Genomic DNA, 18,956 nt, shown 5'->3' with positions numbered 1-18,956 from the left:
AGTGGTGTCCTTCCTCATCTGTATGTAAGGATACTAGTGATAGTGGGTCATGTTGTTTTGTGGCTAATTGATGTTCATGTATCCTGGTGGCTAGCTTTCTGCCAGTTTGTCCAATGTAGTGTTTGTCACAGTTCTTGCAAGGTATTTTGTAGATGACGTTCGTTTTGCTTGTTGTCTGTATGTTGTCCTGCATGAATGCCTAAGGAAACAGGTACTACCTAAATGTCTCAAATACAAACTTCCCCTTAACACCCCACTAGCCAAAAGAATAGCCGAGCAAAACGGCCGCAGAATGCTTAGAGAAATGATCAATGGTGCCCACAACAGATTCTGTAAATACAACCAGGAAATTTCGCGCCAAAAAACTTTACTCACTAATGCGACAGACCATGAATGGACAGACACAGAATAACGAGCCATAGGCATCAGAAAACGAGAAAACTAGACCTGCAGAAAAATCTAGACAAACTCACACAAAATAATAACACAGACAACACAGAAGCATGGATTTAAAAAAAACTTATCCGACCGACCATTAACAGACACTGAAAAAGCCGTCTTAGTAAAAGGATTAAATTACAACTTCCAGGATGCGGACAAGAAAGATTTCTTAGCAGCGTTAGAAACAACACTGAAAGACAAACTTATGGAAGAAACCCAGCAAACCATCAGACAGACAGTCGCACCAACATTAAGCAGGAAAAAGGAAGAAAACACACTCAATACACAAGAAAGGAAAGCCCTGAAAGGACTCAAAAAGGTAAAAACATCGTAATCCTACCTGCAGACAAAGGACGCTTGACAGTCATTTTAAACCGAACAGACTACATTGAGAAAGCAAACGCACTGCTTGCAGATACTGACACTTACCAACAGGTGTCGATAGACCTGACCCCACAACTAGAGAACCGAATCACAGCCTTACTCAAAAAACTTCAAAAATCTGGAGAATTAAACAAGAGAGGCTTCCAAAAAATGAAACCAGATGGATCCAACATACCATGCTTCTACGGACTACCAAAAATTCACAAACCAGAAGCCCCCCTCAGGCCCATAGTGTCGCTACCTGGAACACCAACCTAAAGATTAGCCAAGGAACTACACCAAAGACTAAAGCACCTAGTAGAAGAGTCCCACCACTCCATTCACTCCACCCAAGAATTCCTGAACACCAAAGACACCAAGATAGAAGAGGATGAAATAATGGTCTCCTTTGATGTAACAGCCCTGTTCACATCCATCAACATCAACCTGGCCAAAGAAACACTGACTACACTATTAGAAGAACCGAAGACACGTACACCAGACACCATCAATCTCATCAGCAAGGACAACATCATCAAGCTAGTGGACCTATGCCTCACCACCCACTTCACTTTCAATAACAAAACCTACAGACAAACCAACGGTACACCCATGGGATCTCTGATATCAGGGTTCTTAGCAGAGGCAGTAATGCAGAGACTCGAACAAACAGCTCTGCCAATCATCCAACCCAAACTTTGGGTCTGCTATGTGGGTGACACCTTTGTCATTACTAAACAAAACAAATTAGAGGAAACCTTCAAGACCATCAATAATACCCTTTACTGGCATAACATTCACAAAAGAGGAGGAAAGCAACAACAAACTGCCATTCCTAGATGTCACAGTAGAGCGAACATCCAATGGGGAACTTCAAACCAGCGTCTACAGGAAAACAACACATACGGACCAAATACTGAACTACAGGAGCAACCATCCCAACACCCACAGACGAAGCTGCATCAGAACATTATTCCAACGAGCCACCACACACTGCAGCACAGAGGAACTACGAAGAGCAGAAGAAAATCCCCAAACAGTGTATTCAAAAAGCATGGGTACCCAATGAACATAGTCTGCCGATTTCTCAGCAACAAACCCAAACAAACAGACAAAACGGGCTCAGAAACCATAACCACTCTCCCCTACATCAAAGACATTTCCGAAATGACTGCCAGACTACTCGGACCCCTTGGCATCAGGGTAGCCCACAAACCCACCAACACACTAAACATCAGCTAATGAACTTAAAAGACCCTATACAGGCAACAAATAAAACGAATGTCATCTACAAAATACCTTGCAAGAACTGTGACAAACACTACATTGGACAAACTGGCAGAAAGCTAGCCACCAGGATACATGAACATCAATTAGCCACAAAACAACATGACCCACTATCACTAGTATCCTTACATACAGATGAGTAAGGACAACACATCCATCCTAGGACAAGCCAAACAGAGAAACGCATGAGAATTCCTAGAAGCATGACATTCCAACCGGAACTCCATCAACAAACACATTGATTTGGAGCCCATCTACCACCCTCTGAGAAAAATAACAGGAAATGACACCACCAACACAGGAAATGACATCAGTAATCCAAGGAAACCTAAACAGATAAATAGAAAGCGGGACATAACACCAGCGCTTTGTCGGAGGCTCACTGATGATGTTACCTAGAATGGTGACGAAACGTCTGAAAACTAACCTTCCAGCTCAGCGAGCAAACTCACATCTAGTACCATCTTTCATGAAGAACACTTCTGGCTATTTCTTGGGATGGACATCAATTTCAGCCAGTCAGTTACAATGAAAGCCACTAAAATAAGAACTTGCTCCACTGTGGAGTTTATCTTCTATCTGCAAAGCATGACTTCATGACATATCACAACATATCAATGAAAATGTTGGTTGCAACATAAAAAAAAACTGCTTGTCAGTCATCTGAATTGAGATCTAGATTTTTTAAAAAATTCATTCCATACCTTTCAAAAGAATTATTAGCATCAACTAAAACATATTAGAAATTTTAAACATTTAATATTTTAGTTTTGGCAAGGTTGTCCTGACAAACTTATTATGACAACATTATATTGTATTATGACCTGGGAAGGCAATGTTTTAAAGTATAATTAGTGAACAAGAAGGCCCATTTATCAGGCTTTTATCATACCTATAGTACCTGAACCTGGCCAGTAGTCAGCCTCCACCTCAGAAGTTTGATCAGGATCTGGAGCCTGGGCAGCTGGGAACTTGGATGACTTGATGATCTCCACGCCTGTCTTGAGTTGTGCTGCCATTGCAGCTGTATCTAGAGTGGCAACCAGTGGGAACTCAGCATGTGTTACTCTGTCTGAAATAGACTGGGGTTTCCTACTAGCCTGCTGTAGGCTTTCAGCACCCTCCGCTAATCAGTACTGCATTAGTGAAATCTCGTCGTCACTGATAAAAATCATATTCATCTGACATAAAGTAACATATCCTGTTTAGCAACTAAATAAGCATATTTAATATTTTATAATGGGTTAGTCGTAGCAGAAAACGTAACAAGTAATTATAGAATTAATAGACCTACCATTGTAGAACTCAGCTTTCAGTGCATATGCGGCTTATGTTAGATTTAGAAGAAATTCCTAACACACTTGTCTGTAAACCTCAATATTCACTATAGTTAGCATAATTTAAATACATTAAAAACCAATTAGAATTAGTTATTGAGTTTATATGTCACAGAGTGTAGAATTTTAAAAACTGTTTACATAAAAATTACTTAGACCTCAATAATGATGACTTTAAGATGTTGGCTGGTGTGAAGGTAACTTTTATTTCAGGGATATTTATTAATCAGGAGATAAAGTTGACGAGAGTGCAGATTAGAACATGAAAATGGTGGTGTTGCAACCCAATCTCCAATTCAGTTTCTTTAACTACTGCACTTCATTGAGGGCTCAGGATAAATGAGCTTCTCTGTTAACCTAAGAGTATTAATTTAATTAAACAAAAAACCTCTGAAAATATTACTTCCATTTCATCATGACATTTCCTCACGTTATCCAATTAATTTATTCTGATTAACATCATCTTACTATTGCCAGGTCCATCAAACTCTGTTTTCTGAACTCCATATATGCCCAGTCCTGATTCTGTTCCTCTCTATGTTCTCAAGATCCATAATTCTGCATTTACTCTGTCTTCTCCCTGTTCACCTCCTTATCCTGAAGATGTATGTATATTCACTAATCCCCTTTAAACTTCTAAGCACCATCCTCTCGCACATGCAGCAATACTTTGCTTGCATTCACCAATAGTCAATTCACAACTGGCTTTGAGAATTCTAGCTAAATAAATAAGCAGCGGTATGTGTTATAATGTAATGTCCTGCTGGTGATCACACTGACTGACAAATGCCTCTGCAATTCTGTCCTTAAATAATCTTGAGAACCATCTGTCCTTGTCTTGGACTTTTTGAAAACCTCTGATGAGATTTGGCAGAGAACTAGTCCAAACAGTTTAAGAGATAACAAGGTGTAGAGCTGGATGAACACAGCAGGCCAAGCAGCATCAGAGGAGCAGGAAGGCTGACGTTTCGGGCCTGGACCCATCTTCAGAGATGCATTTCTTAAGGAGGGTCCGGGCCCAAAACATCAGCCTTCCTGCTCCTCTGATGCTGCTTGGCCTGCTGTGTTCATCCAGCTCTACACCTTGTTATCTCAGATTCTCCAGCATCTGCAGTTCCTACTATCTCCCAAACAGATTAATGCTATTTGCCTTTAAGGGCATTTTAATGGGTACCTAACATTAAATTCTTCAATTGCAAAGCATTAGTGGGGAATCGGAGTTGTGAATTGAAGATAAGGTTGTATTGCTAACTGTCTAATCACGTTCTCCCTGGGTCAGCTCTTCAGTGAATTTGGAAGTTTACCCTTTAGTTTTCTCTTAAATTACTCTATCAATGTTGCTGTTGGTGGCTTACTTCCTTACTCTTTGCCAATAGCAATCATGCTCTTTCCCATCTTGTCACTTTGTTGAAATCAGGGCTAATTAGAATCTCCAATTCCAGTTCTAATTCAATTTTTCCCAGGACATCAAAATTAGAAATCTATAGCTTCCTCAGCACTTCTTTCCAGATACAACTTTCAGAGTTCATATTCCCTACATCATTACTTGCTCATCTCTTTTTCATTTCTTAACCTGTACTATAGGTATTACTTTGCAAATGGTTTTAAAAGATCATGCCAATCAATTTCAGAACTAACCAAAGATTAATGAGGAGCTCTTCTTGTAATGGGTATGAATCAAAAGTTCCTTTGTTCATGCTAATTGTGGGTGCAACACTACTATGTGTAATGCGCAGGGAGCTCACCTAGCCTTGTTCAAAGCAACTATTTTTCTTTGATTTATGCTAATATTTAAAAAAATTGTTGCCAACTTAGAAAGTGGCTGAATTTTTATCTGAAGGTTTAATAAATAGATGCCCATGTATAACTGAGAGTTTGTCTGGTTTTAGTATGAATGCTGTCAGTGAGGTAAGCACAAGGAACAGATTTCCAATACCAATCGCACTAGTGACTGGGGTCCCCTGGTGGTTCAGATTAAATATTAGGAACAATTCATTTCTCCAGCTCTCAGCTCTTTGTTCCAGGCCTTTTCCTGAGAATGCTGGCCAATGAATGACAACCATTTCTGGTGTTCTATTTTAAAATATATCAGCCAAGTTTTGTGCATGTGGTGTCACTCAAAGGTCAAGCTTACAATTAACTGGTAAGAGTTAAAGTAGTACTGGCTTAGTATTTGGGGATAGAGGAGGGGGGCATATAATTCTGTGGAAGTATTCTCAATTGTCCATGATAATTTCAGAAGATCCTCAGAAAATTATAGTAATCGTGCTTATTTACTATGTTTATACATCATTTGAGGCTTTTGGTATTTCCAGATCACTCTAATTAAGATCAAATTTGCTACTTTTATGTTCTGTTGACGAATTTATTTCATTGCAGTACAAATCAAAAAAAAGTGATTGCGATACAGATGTCCTTTTAAAGAAACAGTCACTGGGAGAGCAGGGAGGTTCAAGGAAAGAAAAAAATCCTGAAATGTCAACACTACATCCAACAGTAGTGTGATTAGTGACTAAGTAATTGGTTATATCATATATGCCCCAGCACTGGTTCTGGAAGGGAGTGCATTTTGGGGAGAAGTGATTTTTATTATAAAGTAATTTTTATTATAAAATAACTAACACTTTCAGAAATTCATTACTCTTTTATTACTACTTGCAAGTCACAGTCAAAGACTGGAATCTTAGTTTTGAAATGAGACAGAGGACCATTTCCAAGTCCCAATGCTGATTGTTTATAAGATCTGCCTGCAAATCTTACCAGACACCACTCTTATGAGGCCCATCCACTTAAGGTCAGTAGGAAGGCCAATATGAATGCTGCAGGCTGTGGGTGGCCGAAAGTCCTACCCAGAGGGGTGGGCTGTGTCAATTTACATGGTGGGGGGGGCGGGGGGATCGTGACAGTCCCTCAAGATGGATGATTGCTCTTAAGACTTTAAAGATAAACTGTGTCCGCAGACCTGCAGCTGCACCAGTGGTCGTTTTCCTCTTTCTTTAGTAAAGATCAAATACAAATTTTAAAACTGATTTAAAACTTCATTTGAATCTAAAATTGAAAGAGTCTGGTGTGTGTTCTGTTCAAAGTATGTAATTTGTTTAAAAATACTTAGTATGTTAGCAATGGATACTTTATATCATTTAGACTTTCAAATAACAAAGATTTGCCACCATTTACACTTGGCAAAATAGTGTGGTTAATATTAGTTAGTTTATACTTAAAAAGACCTCCAGGTTAAGGAAATTCATAAGCAGCATGACTGCAAACAGTACATACACCTTAAATGCATGGAAAATCAAAGCAGGCACATATTAATGGAAGGGTGAAGCAGAATCATGGTCATGAACAAAATCATTAAAAGCATTAGAAGAAAACAACAAAGTGTACCTTGCAGCAACTTTTAAACATGAAATTGGTGCGTGGAAACAAGTATAGTGAACTATTCTAATCAAATATGAAAAAAACAGCTCTTGCACAATCATTTTAGTCAGAATGTGGAACTGGGTATGAAATGATCCAGTGCACCTAGAGACTAAGACATGTATCTCATCTATTCTGTAGGATGAGAATCATTTCCTTTACTGGCTACAAGTTCTTGAGAAAAATGGTTTGGCAACCTCAATCTGATTTCTTGAGAGTCTGTATCTATGTCACAAACTATCCATAAACTATGTATCTTAGGGGATTAATCTGGACGGAACCTTTCATCTCAATGAGACAATAAAGTACAAAGTCAGTGCAAAAAGGAAATCACCCGAGGACAGTTGAGTGCCATAATTAATACAATATGAAAGATCTTACCATCCTCCATGACTAGTAAAACAAAAATGCCTTAAATCACATCAAGTATGTTTAAAACTCAGTACTCCATCAGGTTCATCATCATATTGTCCATAGTGTCCTAACTTCAATGGGACAGAGTGTAACAAGGTTGCTGACTTCTCCACAATAGCCAACACCACTGAGAGGATATCAGATTTGACTTCTGGGATACAATCTCAACCATCTGACCATGAACCAAACCACTTCCACTATCATTTTATTCAGCAGCAAACATAGCAAAAGATTCTTAGCATTCAACAAAGCTAACATCTCACAAAAATACATGCAATTAGATATTTTAGCTTTCAGCAAAAAAAATAGAAAAAGTACCATATTGCTTGTAGATCGGAGGCTTTCTATAAATATTAGTCCCTTGGTCTGTTGAAAGAAAGTTACACAGTTTATTAAATAGGATATGAAACCATTGGAAAATTAATCATTTCTGATAATACAAGCAAAGCTAATAGGTACAATACAAGATTCAACACAAATGATTGCAAACATCAATGTGAAATGTTTGAGTGAATCATAGGAATGTCAACTATCTACTTCAGCAACCACACAGCAGGACAGAACTTGTGTAGGCACCAACACTGCAAACCGAAAATGCTTTGATATATGAATAATCAGAATGAGGATAATGGCATCAATTTATGGTTGAGATTTCCACAGTTGATATGAAACTTTGTATGGTGCAAAGAGTTTCTGCTTCTATAGTTTTTCTGAACTTTTCTCAACTGAATTTTCATGTATTGAGCACAGCCATTTCCATGGTAGAGGCCAGAATACATTTTAACTAGGAATGATGCTGCATAAACTATGCACTGCCTCAAGTTTCAGGCCAGAGATTTATATGAATTCCTTCAGGATTGTTGACATGTGTCAATAATGTGAACATTGGAAACAGGATAGAATGTAATAAGTGATAATGGGAACTGCAGATGCTGGAGAATCCAAGATAATAAAATGTGAGGCTGGATGAACACAGCAGGCCAAACAGCATCTCAGGAGCACAAAAGCTGATGTTTCGGGCCTAGACCCTTCATCAGAGAGGGGGATGGGGTGAGGGTTCTGGAATAAATAGGGAGAGAGGGGGAGGCGGACCGAAGATGGAGAGAAAACAAGATAAGTGGAGAGGGGAGTATAGGTGGAGAGGTAGGGAGGGGATAGGTCAGTCCAGGGAAGACAGACAGGTCAAGGGAGGTGGGATGAGGTTAGTAGGTAGGAGATGGAGGTGCGGCTTGGGGTGGGAGGAAGGGATGGGTGAGAGGAAGAACAGGTTAGGGAGGCAGAGACAGGTAGGACTGGTTTAGGGATGCAGTGGGTGGAGGGGAAGAGCTGGGCTGGTTGTGTGGTGCAGTGGGGGGAGGGAATGAACTGGGCTGGTTTTGGGATGCGGTGGGGGAAGGGGAGATTTTGAAGCTGGTGAAGTCCACATTGACACCATTGGGCTGCAGGGTTCCCAAGCGGAATATGAGTTGCTGTTCCTGCAACCTTCGGGTGGCATCAATGTGGCACTGCAGGAGGCCCATGATGGACATGTCATCTAAAGAATGGGAGGGGGAGTGGAAATGGTTCGCGACTGGGAGGTGCAGTTGTTTATTGCGAACCGAGTGGAGGTGTTCTGCAAAGCAGTCCCCAAGCCTCCGCTTGGTTTCCCCAATGGAGAGGAAGCCACACCGGGTACAGTGGATACAGTATACCACATTGGCAGATGTGCAGGTGAATCTCTGCTTAATATGGAAAGTCATCTTGGGGCCTGCGATAGGGGTGAGGGAGATGGTATGGGGGCAAGTGTAGCATTTCCTGCGGTTGCAGGGGAAGCTGCCGGGTCTGGTGGGGTTGGAGGGCAGTGTGGAGTGAACAAGGGAGTCACGGAGAGAGTGGTGTCTCCGGAAAGCAGACAAGGGTGGGGATGGAAAAATGTCTTGGGTGGTGGGGTCGGATTGTAGATGGTGGAAGTGTCGGAGGATGACGTGTTGTATCCGGAGGTTGGTGGGGTGGTGTGTGAGAACGAGGGGGATCCTCTTTGGGCGGTTGTGGTGGTGGCGGGAGGTATGTGTTGCGGGAAATGCGGGAGACGCGGTCAAGGGCGTTCTCGACCACTGTGGGGGAAAGTTGCGGTCCTTGAAGAACTTGGACATCTGGGATGTGCGGGAGTGGAATGCCTCATCGTGGGAGCAGATGCGGCGGAGGTGAAGGAATTGGGAATAGGGGATGGAATTTTTGCAGGAGGGTGGGTGGGAGGAGATGTATTCTAGGTAGCTGTGGGAGTTGGTGGGCTTGAAATGGCCATCAGTCACAAGCTGGTTGCCTGAGATGGAGACTGAGAGGTCCAGGAAGGTGAGGGATGTGCTGGAGATGGCCCAGGTGAACTGAAGGTTGGGGTGGAAGGTGTTGGTGAAGTGGATGAACTGTTCGAGCTCCTCTGGGGAGCAAGAGGTGGCGCCGATACAGTCATCAATGTAACAGAGGAAGAGGTGGGGTTTGGGGGCATGTAGGTGCAGAAGAGGGACTGTTCCACGTAACCTACAAAGAGGCAGGCATAGCTGGGGCCCATACGGGTGCCCATGGCCACCCCCTTTGTCTGTAGGAAGTGGGAGGAATTGAAAGAGAAGTTGTTGAGGGCGAGGACGGGTTCAGCTAGGCGGATGAGGCTGTCGGTGGAGGGGGACTGGTCGGGCCTGCGGGACAGGAAGAAGCAGAGGGCCTTGAGGCCATCTGCATGCGGAATACAGGTGTGTAGGGACTGGACGTCCATGGTGAAAATGAGGTGTTGGGGGCCAGGGAATTGGAAGTTCTGGAGGAGGTGGAGGGCGTGGGTGGTGTCACGGATGTAGGTAGGGAGTTCCTGGACCAAAGGGGAGAAAATGGAGTCAGATAGGTGGAGATGAGTTCGGTTCCCCTGCAACTGCAGGAAATGCTACACTTGCCCCCACACCTCCTCCCTCACCCCTATCCCAGGCCCCAAGATGACTTTCCATATTAAGCAGAGGTTCACCTGCACATCTGCCAATGTGGTATACTATATTCATTGTACCCGGTGTGGCTTCCTCTACATTGGAGGCTCGGGGACCGCTTTGCAGAACACCTCTGCTCGGTTCGCAAGAAACAACTGCACCTCCCAGTCGCGAACCATTTCCACTCCCCCTCCCATTCTTTAGATGACATGCCCATCATGGGCCTCCTGCAGTGCCACAATGATGCCACCCGAAGGTTGCAGGAACAGCAACTCATATTCCGCTTGGGAACCCTGCAGCCCAATGGTGTCAATGTGGACTTCATCAGCTTCAAAATCTCCCCTTCCCCCACCGCATCCCAAAACCAGCCCAGTTCGTCCCCTCCCCTACTGCACCACACAACCAGCCCAGTTCTTCCCCTCCACTCACTGCATCCCAAAACCAGTCCTACTTGTCTCTGCCTCCCTAACCTGTTCTTCCTCTCACCCATTCCTTCCTCCCACCCCAAGCCGCACCTCCATCTCCTACCTACTAACCTCATCCCACCTCCTTGACCTGTCTGTCTTCCCTGGACTGACCTATCCCCTCCCTACCTCCCCACCTATACTCTCCACTCCACCTATCTTGTTTTCTCTCCATCTTCGGTCCACCTCCCCCTCTCTGCCTATTAATTCCAGAACCCTCACCCCATCCCCCTCTCTGATGAAGGGTCTAGCCCCGAAACATCAGCTTTTGTGCTCCTGAGATGCTGCTGGGCCTGCTGTGTTCATCCAGCCTCACATTTTATTATCTAGAATGTAATAAGCTTTGTCAATCATCAGGACAGGCTCATTATAGCTTTAGATATGGTTACTACAGTGATCTGCAGGCTCAAATTGTGATTGTGCGTTCTGTGTCACTCAAGGTGGCCTCAGCACAGCATCAGGCAGGGTCATTAAAAAGCTGGTCAGGGTTGGTGCCACTCGAGGCAGGAACAATATTGTAAAGTGGAGGCTCAGTATGTAACTGGGATTTATCTGTACAGCACAGGCTAGGTTTACTACACTGCTGGACAGCCCTGTACACCTCAAGAAATTGAATAAGTGGAGTGACCTTACTAGGTCAGTGCATCACTCGGCAGATTTCGCGTGTCACTGGGCAGGACTAATGTGCTATCAGCAGCCACTGTGTCACTGGTGGAGTGAACTGCAAAGTCTGTTTTGATGATTTTTAATTTTAACACTGTATTAATTTAATCAATATCTTAATTGTGAATAAGTGTACAACTGACATAGCTCAAGAGTTTCAGAAGCTTCAGCAATCAAAATGAACAAGCTTAAAATCAAATGATACAAATCTCACTTTTAAATTTGCAATGGGGAGGAACTGAGATCAATAAGTCAGATAATTTGGGATTGTCAGTCTACTCTACTTCATTAAGAGACGTCTCTCAAAGTTGATCAGGAAGGATGTACTTCAATAACAAACTGCTCAAAGCAGAACACTGGACTGTGGAATATTACAGCCTTATGTTGTTGATGTGACTTGTAAACATAAAACACATAACACAATGTGCTGGGTTAGATGTAAAAAACCAACATAAGATTCTTTAGCATTGCCTAATCCTTCTGGCTCATCAACTCAGCACATGGATCTTTCAACAGATTTGAAACTGATTCACAATTTGTAAATTGCATCTTTTAACAAGGAAGTAATCATGTATTTGGACAAGAAAGAAAATCCAAAAATTTCCATTTATGGACATATTACTTCACTATTACCATTTCAAACAGCCTGTACCCACTTCTCTACCATCATTTGATTACTTTAATTCAAAAATTACCTCTGCTGCCTACAGGCGAGAAATGTTTTGCTATCATATTGTTGTATTCCAACAGAAGATAGGAGGATAATACTTAATTTTCCCGAGATAGCCAACAGAACTGGTCCTGTGGGCTTCACTAGAGCAGCCTTTGAGAGATGCAAATTCAACACTTCAGCACACAAATTATCCAGGCTCACGATATCTCAATGATACTACTCCTGAAGTTTTACAGTTTTCTTACTTTAGTCCTAGTTTGTTCTCATAGCTGTTTTCTTCAGATTGAGTTCTCAACATTCTTGCAAAATTCACTCCACACAGAATAATCTTCCTTAAAAAATGAAGAAATCTGATTTGGCTAATAAGCATGGAACCTTGAAAGACCCAAACACCGCTCCCAATTTGGGCTTGGGTAATTGATCTTACTGAGACGTACATAGCGGGTGCCTGATTTACCCCGTGTGCCTTGAATTAGGGAGGTGGCAATCAAGTAAGTTTGGCTTTCCTGAACGTTACCCATATTTTCCACTAGAACAAAGATTCCCAGTGGGGCGTGAATGTGTGGAAATGTCAGCTGAGGGCAGACTTTTCTTTGGCTGTGATACCTCCCTTGAGGGAACACTCTATCAACACTCAGTACCAAGATCCAGCAAGAATCATCACGGAGAGATATTATGAGATGATTGGAAAATCAGAAGAACTGAGGCACACGTATATAAGAAACATTTTTGTTTCAGCTAATAGTACTCTGGGTAATATGAAAACAATTGGTATGAATAGTTTGCTGTTGAAGTGATTATCTTTTAGTATAATATAGATATCTCTTCACATTATCAGATTTTATTTGACAAATGGTCATGAAAACCTCCAAGACATATAAACAGATTTTTTTAAAAAATGGTATTATACCAAAAGACTACCTTTGTTTGTACTTCCAGTTTAACTCTTCAGATCAATTATATTTTGAGGCACCACAGTGATTTCCTTTGCATTTCTAGTACTTGGCTTGTATGATATTTTAAAACAGTTTTCAATTAGGCAGTTAAGATTTCCCACCACTCGGCTTTTAATCAGCGTCCCCTCCACTGGGCCTGAAATGTTCGCCCTGTTCTCTCTTCACAGCTGCTGCCAGACCTGCTGAGTTTCTTCAGTAATTTTTGTTTTTGTTTGTTTCAGATCTCCAGCATCTGCAGTTTTTTTACTTTTGTCCCATAAATGATTGTTTCTATGTACTATGCATTCTTACAGTCTATTTAATTACCCACTAATTGTAAATAATAGTCTTTTGGTGCCATATTTTCCATGTTCACTTATGGAACAGACCTACAAGAAATCAGCATGTCTCTGTGACAGTCAGAATATGTTTAAATGCTACTAATATACCATCATTCCTGTGACTTAGAACAGAGATCCATGTAATTGTTTGGTATTTTTTGCTTTTCCTACAAACCTAAAGCACTGTCACCACAGACACACATTATTTACAAATGCCGATTTTAAATCAGTGGAAACTGAGTTGACAGATCCAGGGTTACAGAGTGGTTAATATACAAGCATTGAAAAGCTTCTGCCTGTGTAATTTCTTAGTTGTCTAACAGATATTGCTGCTTTTCTTTTGCTCCAGGTTCAGTAGCATCCTATCAGGTGAAATAAAGGTAGATGCAGGACAGAGATTAGCTTGTTGCTTTTCGTTATATTCAAAAATTAGCAGTGATAGCCTAAGGATTATGTTTCATATATTAATGCTTTCTACTGAACATTCGTTGAAAACTATCAAAATCTTATCAATTGTGAGGTGTACAATACAAAACAAGGAACTGGATTTCTGTTCAAAAAGAGGCAATCTTTCAATTCCATTTTAGAAATCTTCAGATCAAATTGGATGGGCACAATAGACAGCAACACGCTTTTTACATATGTCCACACTGTGAAAGCACAATCCACATGGTTTAAAAATGGTGTTAGTGAGTGCCTGCACAGATTTGCTGTGTACATATGAGCACAGGCTGAAAATGTACATCCAAAGAATCTACGAGGAGAAATGGAAACAGTACCGAGACACACAGCTACTGCCTATACTGCAACATTCAAACTGATGTGGTTTAATTCCTACCTGGAAGATGGAAATGTTTGGGGGCCTGAACATAAGATGGTGTTAGAGGCCTGCTCTCGGACCGACTAGGGAGAGGGGAGTTCCGACCACTGGATGGCTCAGTGCCTCCAATAAGAAGAGTAAAGAAAATGAGAATGGGATAGAATTCTTTATCATTTTATACAACAAAAAATGGATGCTTGCATTAATAAAGTAACTAAAATTAATCCAAAACATTACAGATAGGTGGTGTAAGTTACATTGTAATGGCGTGTTAGTTCATTGACCAAATTTCAGTCATACTTATCAGATGTTCATTTTGAAAAATTACTTATACCGAAACTACAAGGTTTTGTTTCTAGTAAAATACATACAAATCATTCTACTTGTACAATAACAAGCAGAAATAATTGAATACTGGACCATTTTATGTAATTCTATAATACTTCAATGTCCAATTTGACTAATTAAATATGAAACATGGGCAAAATGTATTATAACGCCAGCAGGCTAAATAAACTAAGTTTTAAGTGCAATAATTGGAGAGTTTCCACCAGTTGACTAAGCAGGGGTAATAAATTAGAAAATGGCTTATCTTTGTAGAATGTTATTCTTTTATTAATTCATCCTTGAATATGCTACAGTTTGGAAAGGGAATCTCTTTGTAATGATTCTCCAGTTGATCTGTATAAAACTGAATAAAATTGGAAGCCATTACTCACTACACATGAAATATTGCAAAGTCTAATATAAAGATCTGCATGAGTTTTGTTGCAAACTAATAAGTAAAAGAGGTTGATTATAAACTATGTAGCTCGTAATAAAGATGATAAGTTGACTGAAAGATGGAATTTTCAATAGTGTATACCTTAAAATACTCCATATTACTCCATATATAAATAATCCTAAAATACCATTTCAAACATCTAAATTAAAGACAATTCTGAACCAAACAGTTACCAAAGATATGTTTTGGTTGCCATTAAAGGTTTCAACAGAAAACAAACATTGCACAGACCCAAGGCAAGCAGTAGATGCAACTCTAAACATATTAGTATATGCACTGGCAGTGGGTTCCTGAAATTATGTTGCTATATTTCTGTTTAGCTCTCAGACCAAGCCATTGTCAGACAGTCCCATCAGCACAGTACAGTGTGATGGCTGTACTCACATCTATGTCAGAGACTGTGATGCCAAAATGTGAGATTGGTAACAAAAACTTATATTAACATTGTGTTTTTAAAACATCTCAAAATCCATCTTCACAGAAGTGTTACCAAAGAAAATCTGACATCGAGCCACCTGAAATGGTACGAAGGCAGATGACCAAAAACTTCAGCAAAGAAGTGAATTTGAAAGAGCTTCAGTAAAGGGAAAACGTGTAGACAGATAGTACTCGAGGGAGGAAATTCCAGAATTTGGGGTCTAGGAAGCTGAAGGCTTGATTACCAATATTGGAATAATGCAGATCAGGAATGTGACCAGAACTGGAACAGCACAGACATTTCAAAGGGTTCTAGGGCTGGACAATGTTACTTAGCTCAGGAGGCACAAAACCATGGAGGGACATAAATGCAAAGATAAGAATGTTACATAATGGGTATTTCTGGATGAACAGATCAATGGGGATGAGGGCTTCAACAGCAAATGAATTAAGTGTGCAGATGAGCAGAATATTAGAAGATTCACTGTTTTCACATTCTGTGAACAGAGCAAAATTACTTGGCTTATGTGATCAAAACAAAATGTGTTGACACTCTAGGTTAAAGACAATATGCAACTGTGACAAAACCATTTCAATAGAAATGCTTAATGAGCATGCTTGACTTAAAAGGAAATGTCTTTATTTCAACCCTCTAGGGATTGAAAGTAAAGCTTTCCATGGCAGTGACAATATGTGACACAAGGTTGTTATCTTTGCCGTGCTTACAAGTGTTTGAAAGTAAAACCATGGGCAATAACATACCTATGTAAAATGTAGGAGCTGCAACAATGTTGAAATAGACAGATAAACAGAATTGAAAAGCCAAGAACATAGAAAATAAGCTGTGTATAGGTAGTGAAGATAACATTTTCTGGTTCTTAAATATATTCTGTGAAATGATGTCTAGAATGCTGGTTCACTGCATACATCAAACGGTTTGTTACCTCCAGCAAAGTTTGTCCAATCCTTTCCACTGGGGGAAATAGTACTAGCCTGTCCTGAAGAATGGATAATTGGCAACAGTGTCCTTTTTGGAATGCATAATACACTCGTGTTGTACAATTATATAATAGGAAATCATGAAATTGTTAAGGAGCCTAAAATTAATTCAATATAATTATCATCATGAATGGAGTCAATTATCTGACATCCATATCATTCCTTGCTTTCTGATAAGTGAAGCCAGTTTGTCCACGTGTTATTATTTTCTACATAATCAAGCCAATCAAAGGTATTTCTACTAGAGCTATATGTTCAAATCATTAAATATATCAGAAAAAGCACTTTTTAAATATCACATTGTAAGCTTTTCAATCCAGAAAACTATTGTTCAGAAACACCAGTGTCTGGAAATGTTTTGCACAGACCCAAGCAACTCATGGCATTATTTTAATGCAATGCTTTGGGAGTGGAACCATGGGAAATGTAGTATGTGGATAAATAAATAATGTTTTTATCACTGATTTATAATGTTTTCTCACTTTTTTATGCTTGAACTATATAGTTATATCTATGGTGTTTCAGATTCACACACTTGTGGTTAAGCATTCTAATGTTATTCTTTGATATTAATCCGAATCCTTGGTTCCAAGCATTCCAGATTGAAGAGGTTAAAGTCTCTATGCTGTAGGCCATAATGAACTCATATTCATACACAAGAACAGAGTACATTCAATCAAATTAGTTACTATATTTTTGCAGCTAACAAGAAAATGCATTGAAGATGCAAGAAGACTGTGTTTGCATTATGACTAGATTAAATTTCAGAACACGAAACAACACCCAGTTAAAGGACTGGAGGTTTCAACAATCTTTCTTCCACCTTCAATTATGGTCTCAGAATAAAAAAACCTTCTTAAAATTAAGAATCTGCAAGAAAAGCAAGATTAGGTTACACTGAATATAAATTTAATAAAATGTTTTTTATAAAGTAAAAAGCAAAGAGAATGAGGAAGAAGAGGACAGAACAAACAGAAATAAACATCAGATATTCTGTGGCCCCACACCATGAGACTAGACACAATGGTGGGTTCATTGGAAAATCAAAGACACATTGACACAATTGTTCTTTTTATTAAACACCTTCCATTTTTCAACAAGTCACCTGCTGTGTTAGGAATACCAAAAAGATCTGCCTTAGTGCTAAATTCCAAACATTTTGTTTAAAAACTCATTTTAAACGTGTAGCTCGAATTTAATACAGTTTGCACACAGTTGGATTGGGTGTCTTTAAAGACAACTAAGACCCCCACCCAGACACTGGTGTTTCTGAACAATAGATTTCTGGATTGTAAGTGCCAATCCATGCACTTGCTGGCTGCTCAGAGGGGTTTCTCATCCTCTCTGGTGCCACACCAAAGAACTCTCACTCTGACTGAACCCGCTACCAGGGGCTTTCAATAGGCACATCCCTGTCCCGATCCCCAGAAAGGAAGATAACTGGATCAGGGGTAGGTCGAGGCCCCTGTTCATTGACCACTGAAGGCCAATAATTGGTGGCTGCTGATGGATGTTCCCACCAAAACTTGATTGCTGAGCTGGCAGGAAGGGGCCAGGTATCTGTTCAGTGCCATCCCTGCCCATATTTGTACTGTCACTTATAGTGAAGAGAATATCCCACCCTATATTTAGTTCTACTGTATTATTATGTGTTCCTGATAGCTCAATGTGTTTCTGGGATTGTGAATGACAATAGAATGTTGTTTTACAAGCTTTTGAAACAACAGTCATTCACTTATAAAATTACTTGCAACAGCTCAATAAATGGATCAACCCTCTAGACCCTAAAACATCGCACAATTGACAGAACAGTTGAGAGAGCCAGGGCTGCAAGTCAAACATTGTTTTCCCTGGAGCATGATACTTTGGTAAATAGCTCAGTTATTAGGCAAGCCTCATTATGCATTCCTCACGGACAGTCCAGACAGCTACTAGAATGTCGAAACAGCAATGCTCCAAGGGAAACGTTGCTTGATTGACGGAGGTTTGTCAGGCAGGGTTAATAAAATAGCATTTACTGTTGTCCCCATCCCACCACTGCTACATATTAACCCCAAGTGGGTAATAAGAGAGGTGGCCTACATACTTAGTCAATGGAGGTCCTTGTGTGATGTGGAGTCTGACACCATACCAGCTAGACAAAGCTGCCTCCTTTTCAGACCTCATTGTGTTAATTAAATATCGAAATGGCTGTGTGGTGCCACCAAGATAAAACTACACGCTACAACTCTATACAATGCCTTGAAATGTACTGGAGTGAAAGTCAATTTTTTCAGATTTAAATCCAGCCATTCAATAAAATGCAATAAAAGTTTGAAATTAAAAGTTTACTGATCTGGTTTTCATCTGGCTCACTAATGGCCTTTAGACAAGGAGAGCGCTGATTTAATAACTTCAGTGAGACAATGGAACTGCAAATTTAAAGAGCCCGGAGGCTCAAACCCAGCTCCAAAAGGTTTATTTGATGCAGTTTTAAAAGGTGTACATAAAAAAGGGCAGGGCTAGTAGGGAGATGGAGACAGCAGAAGAAAAGGCCCAAGAGATACAGACAAAGCATAAGGACTTACAGGTCCTTCAACAAGCTCAAACTCAAAATTGGGACAGAACTGAAGAGCATGCTAAGTGCCAGTGGGAGACAGTTCAATTATCA

General features: G+C 40.5%; 1 protein-coding gene across 1 annotated transcript in view; it reads right to left on the bottom strand.

The window, feature by feature from the left end:
* The window catches only part of ablim1b (actin binding LIM protein 1b), a 235,828-nt gene that overhangs the window by 16,462 nt on the left and 200,410 nt on the right, over positions 1 to 18,956 (bottom strand). The window contains exons 14-17 of the mRNA XM_048550727.2: positions 16,070 to 16,087; positions 14,125 to 14,229; positions 7,581 to 7,628; positions 2,984 to 3,121 (exon numbers count right to left, since the gene is read on the bottom strand). Of these exons, the coding sequence (XP_048406684.2) occupies positions 2,984 to 3,121; positions 7,581 to 7,628; positions 14,125 to 14,229; positions 16,070 to 16,087 (309 nt within the window). The remainder of the gene's footprint in view (positions 1 to 2,983; positions 3,122 to 7,580; positions 7,629 to 14,124; positions 14,230 to 16,069; positions 16,088 to 18,956) is intronic.

This window comes from Stegostoma tigrinum, chromosome 20 (assembly GCF_030684315.1).
Source record: "Stegostoma tigrinum isolate sSteTig4 chromosome 20, sSteTig4.hap1, whole genome shotgun sequence".
In the NCBI taxonomy this organism is placed as follows: domain Eukaryota; kingdom Metazoa; phylum Chordata; class Chondrichthyes; order Orectolobiformes; family Stegostomatidae; genus Stegostoma; species Stegostoma tigrinum.
The sequence above is the reverse complement of the archived record's forward strand: the minus strand, read 5'-3'. Positions and strand labels throughout refer to the sequence as shown.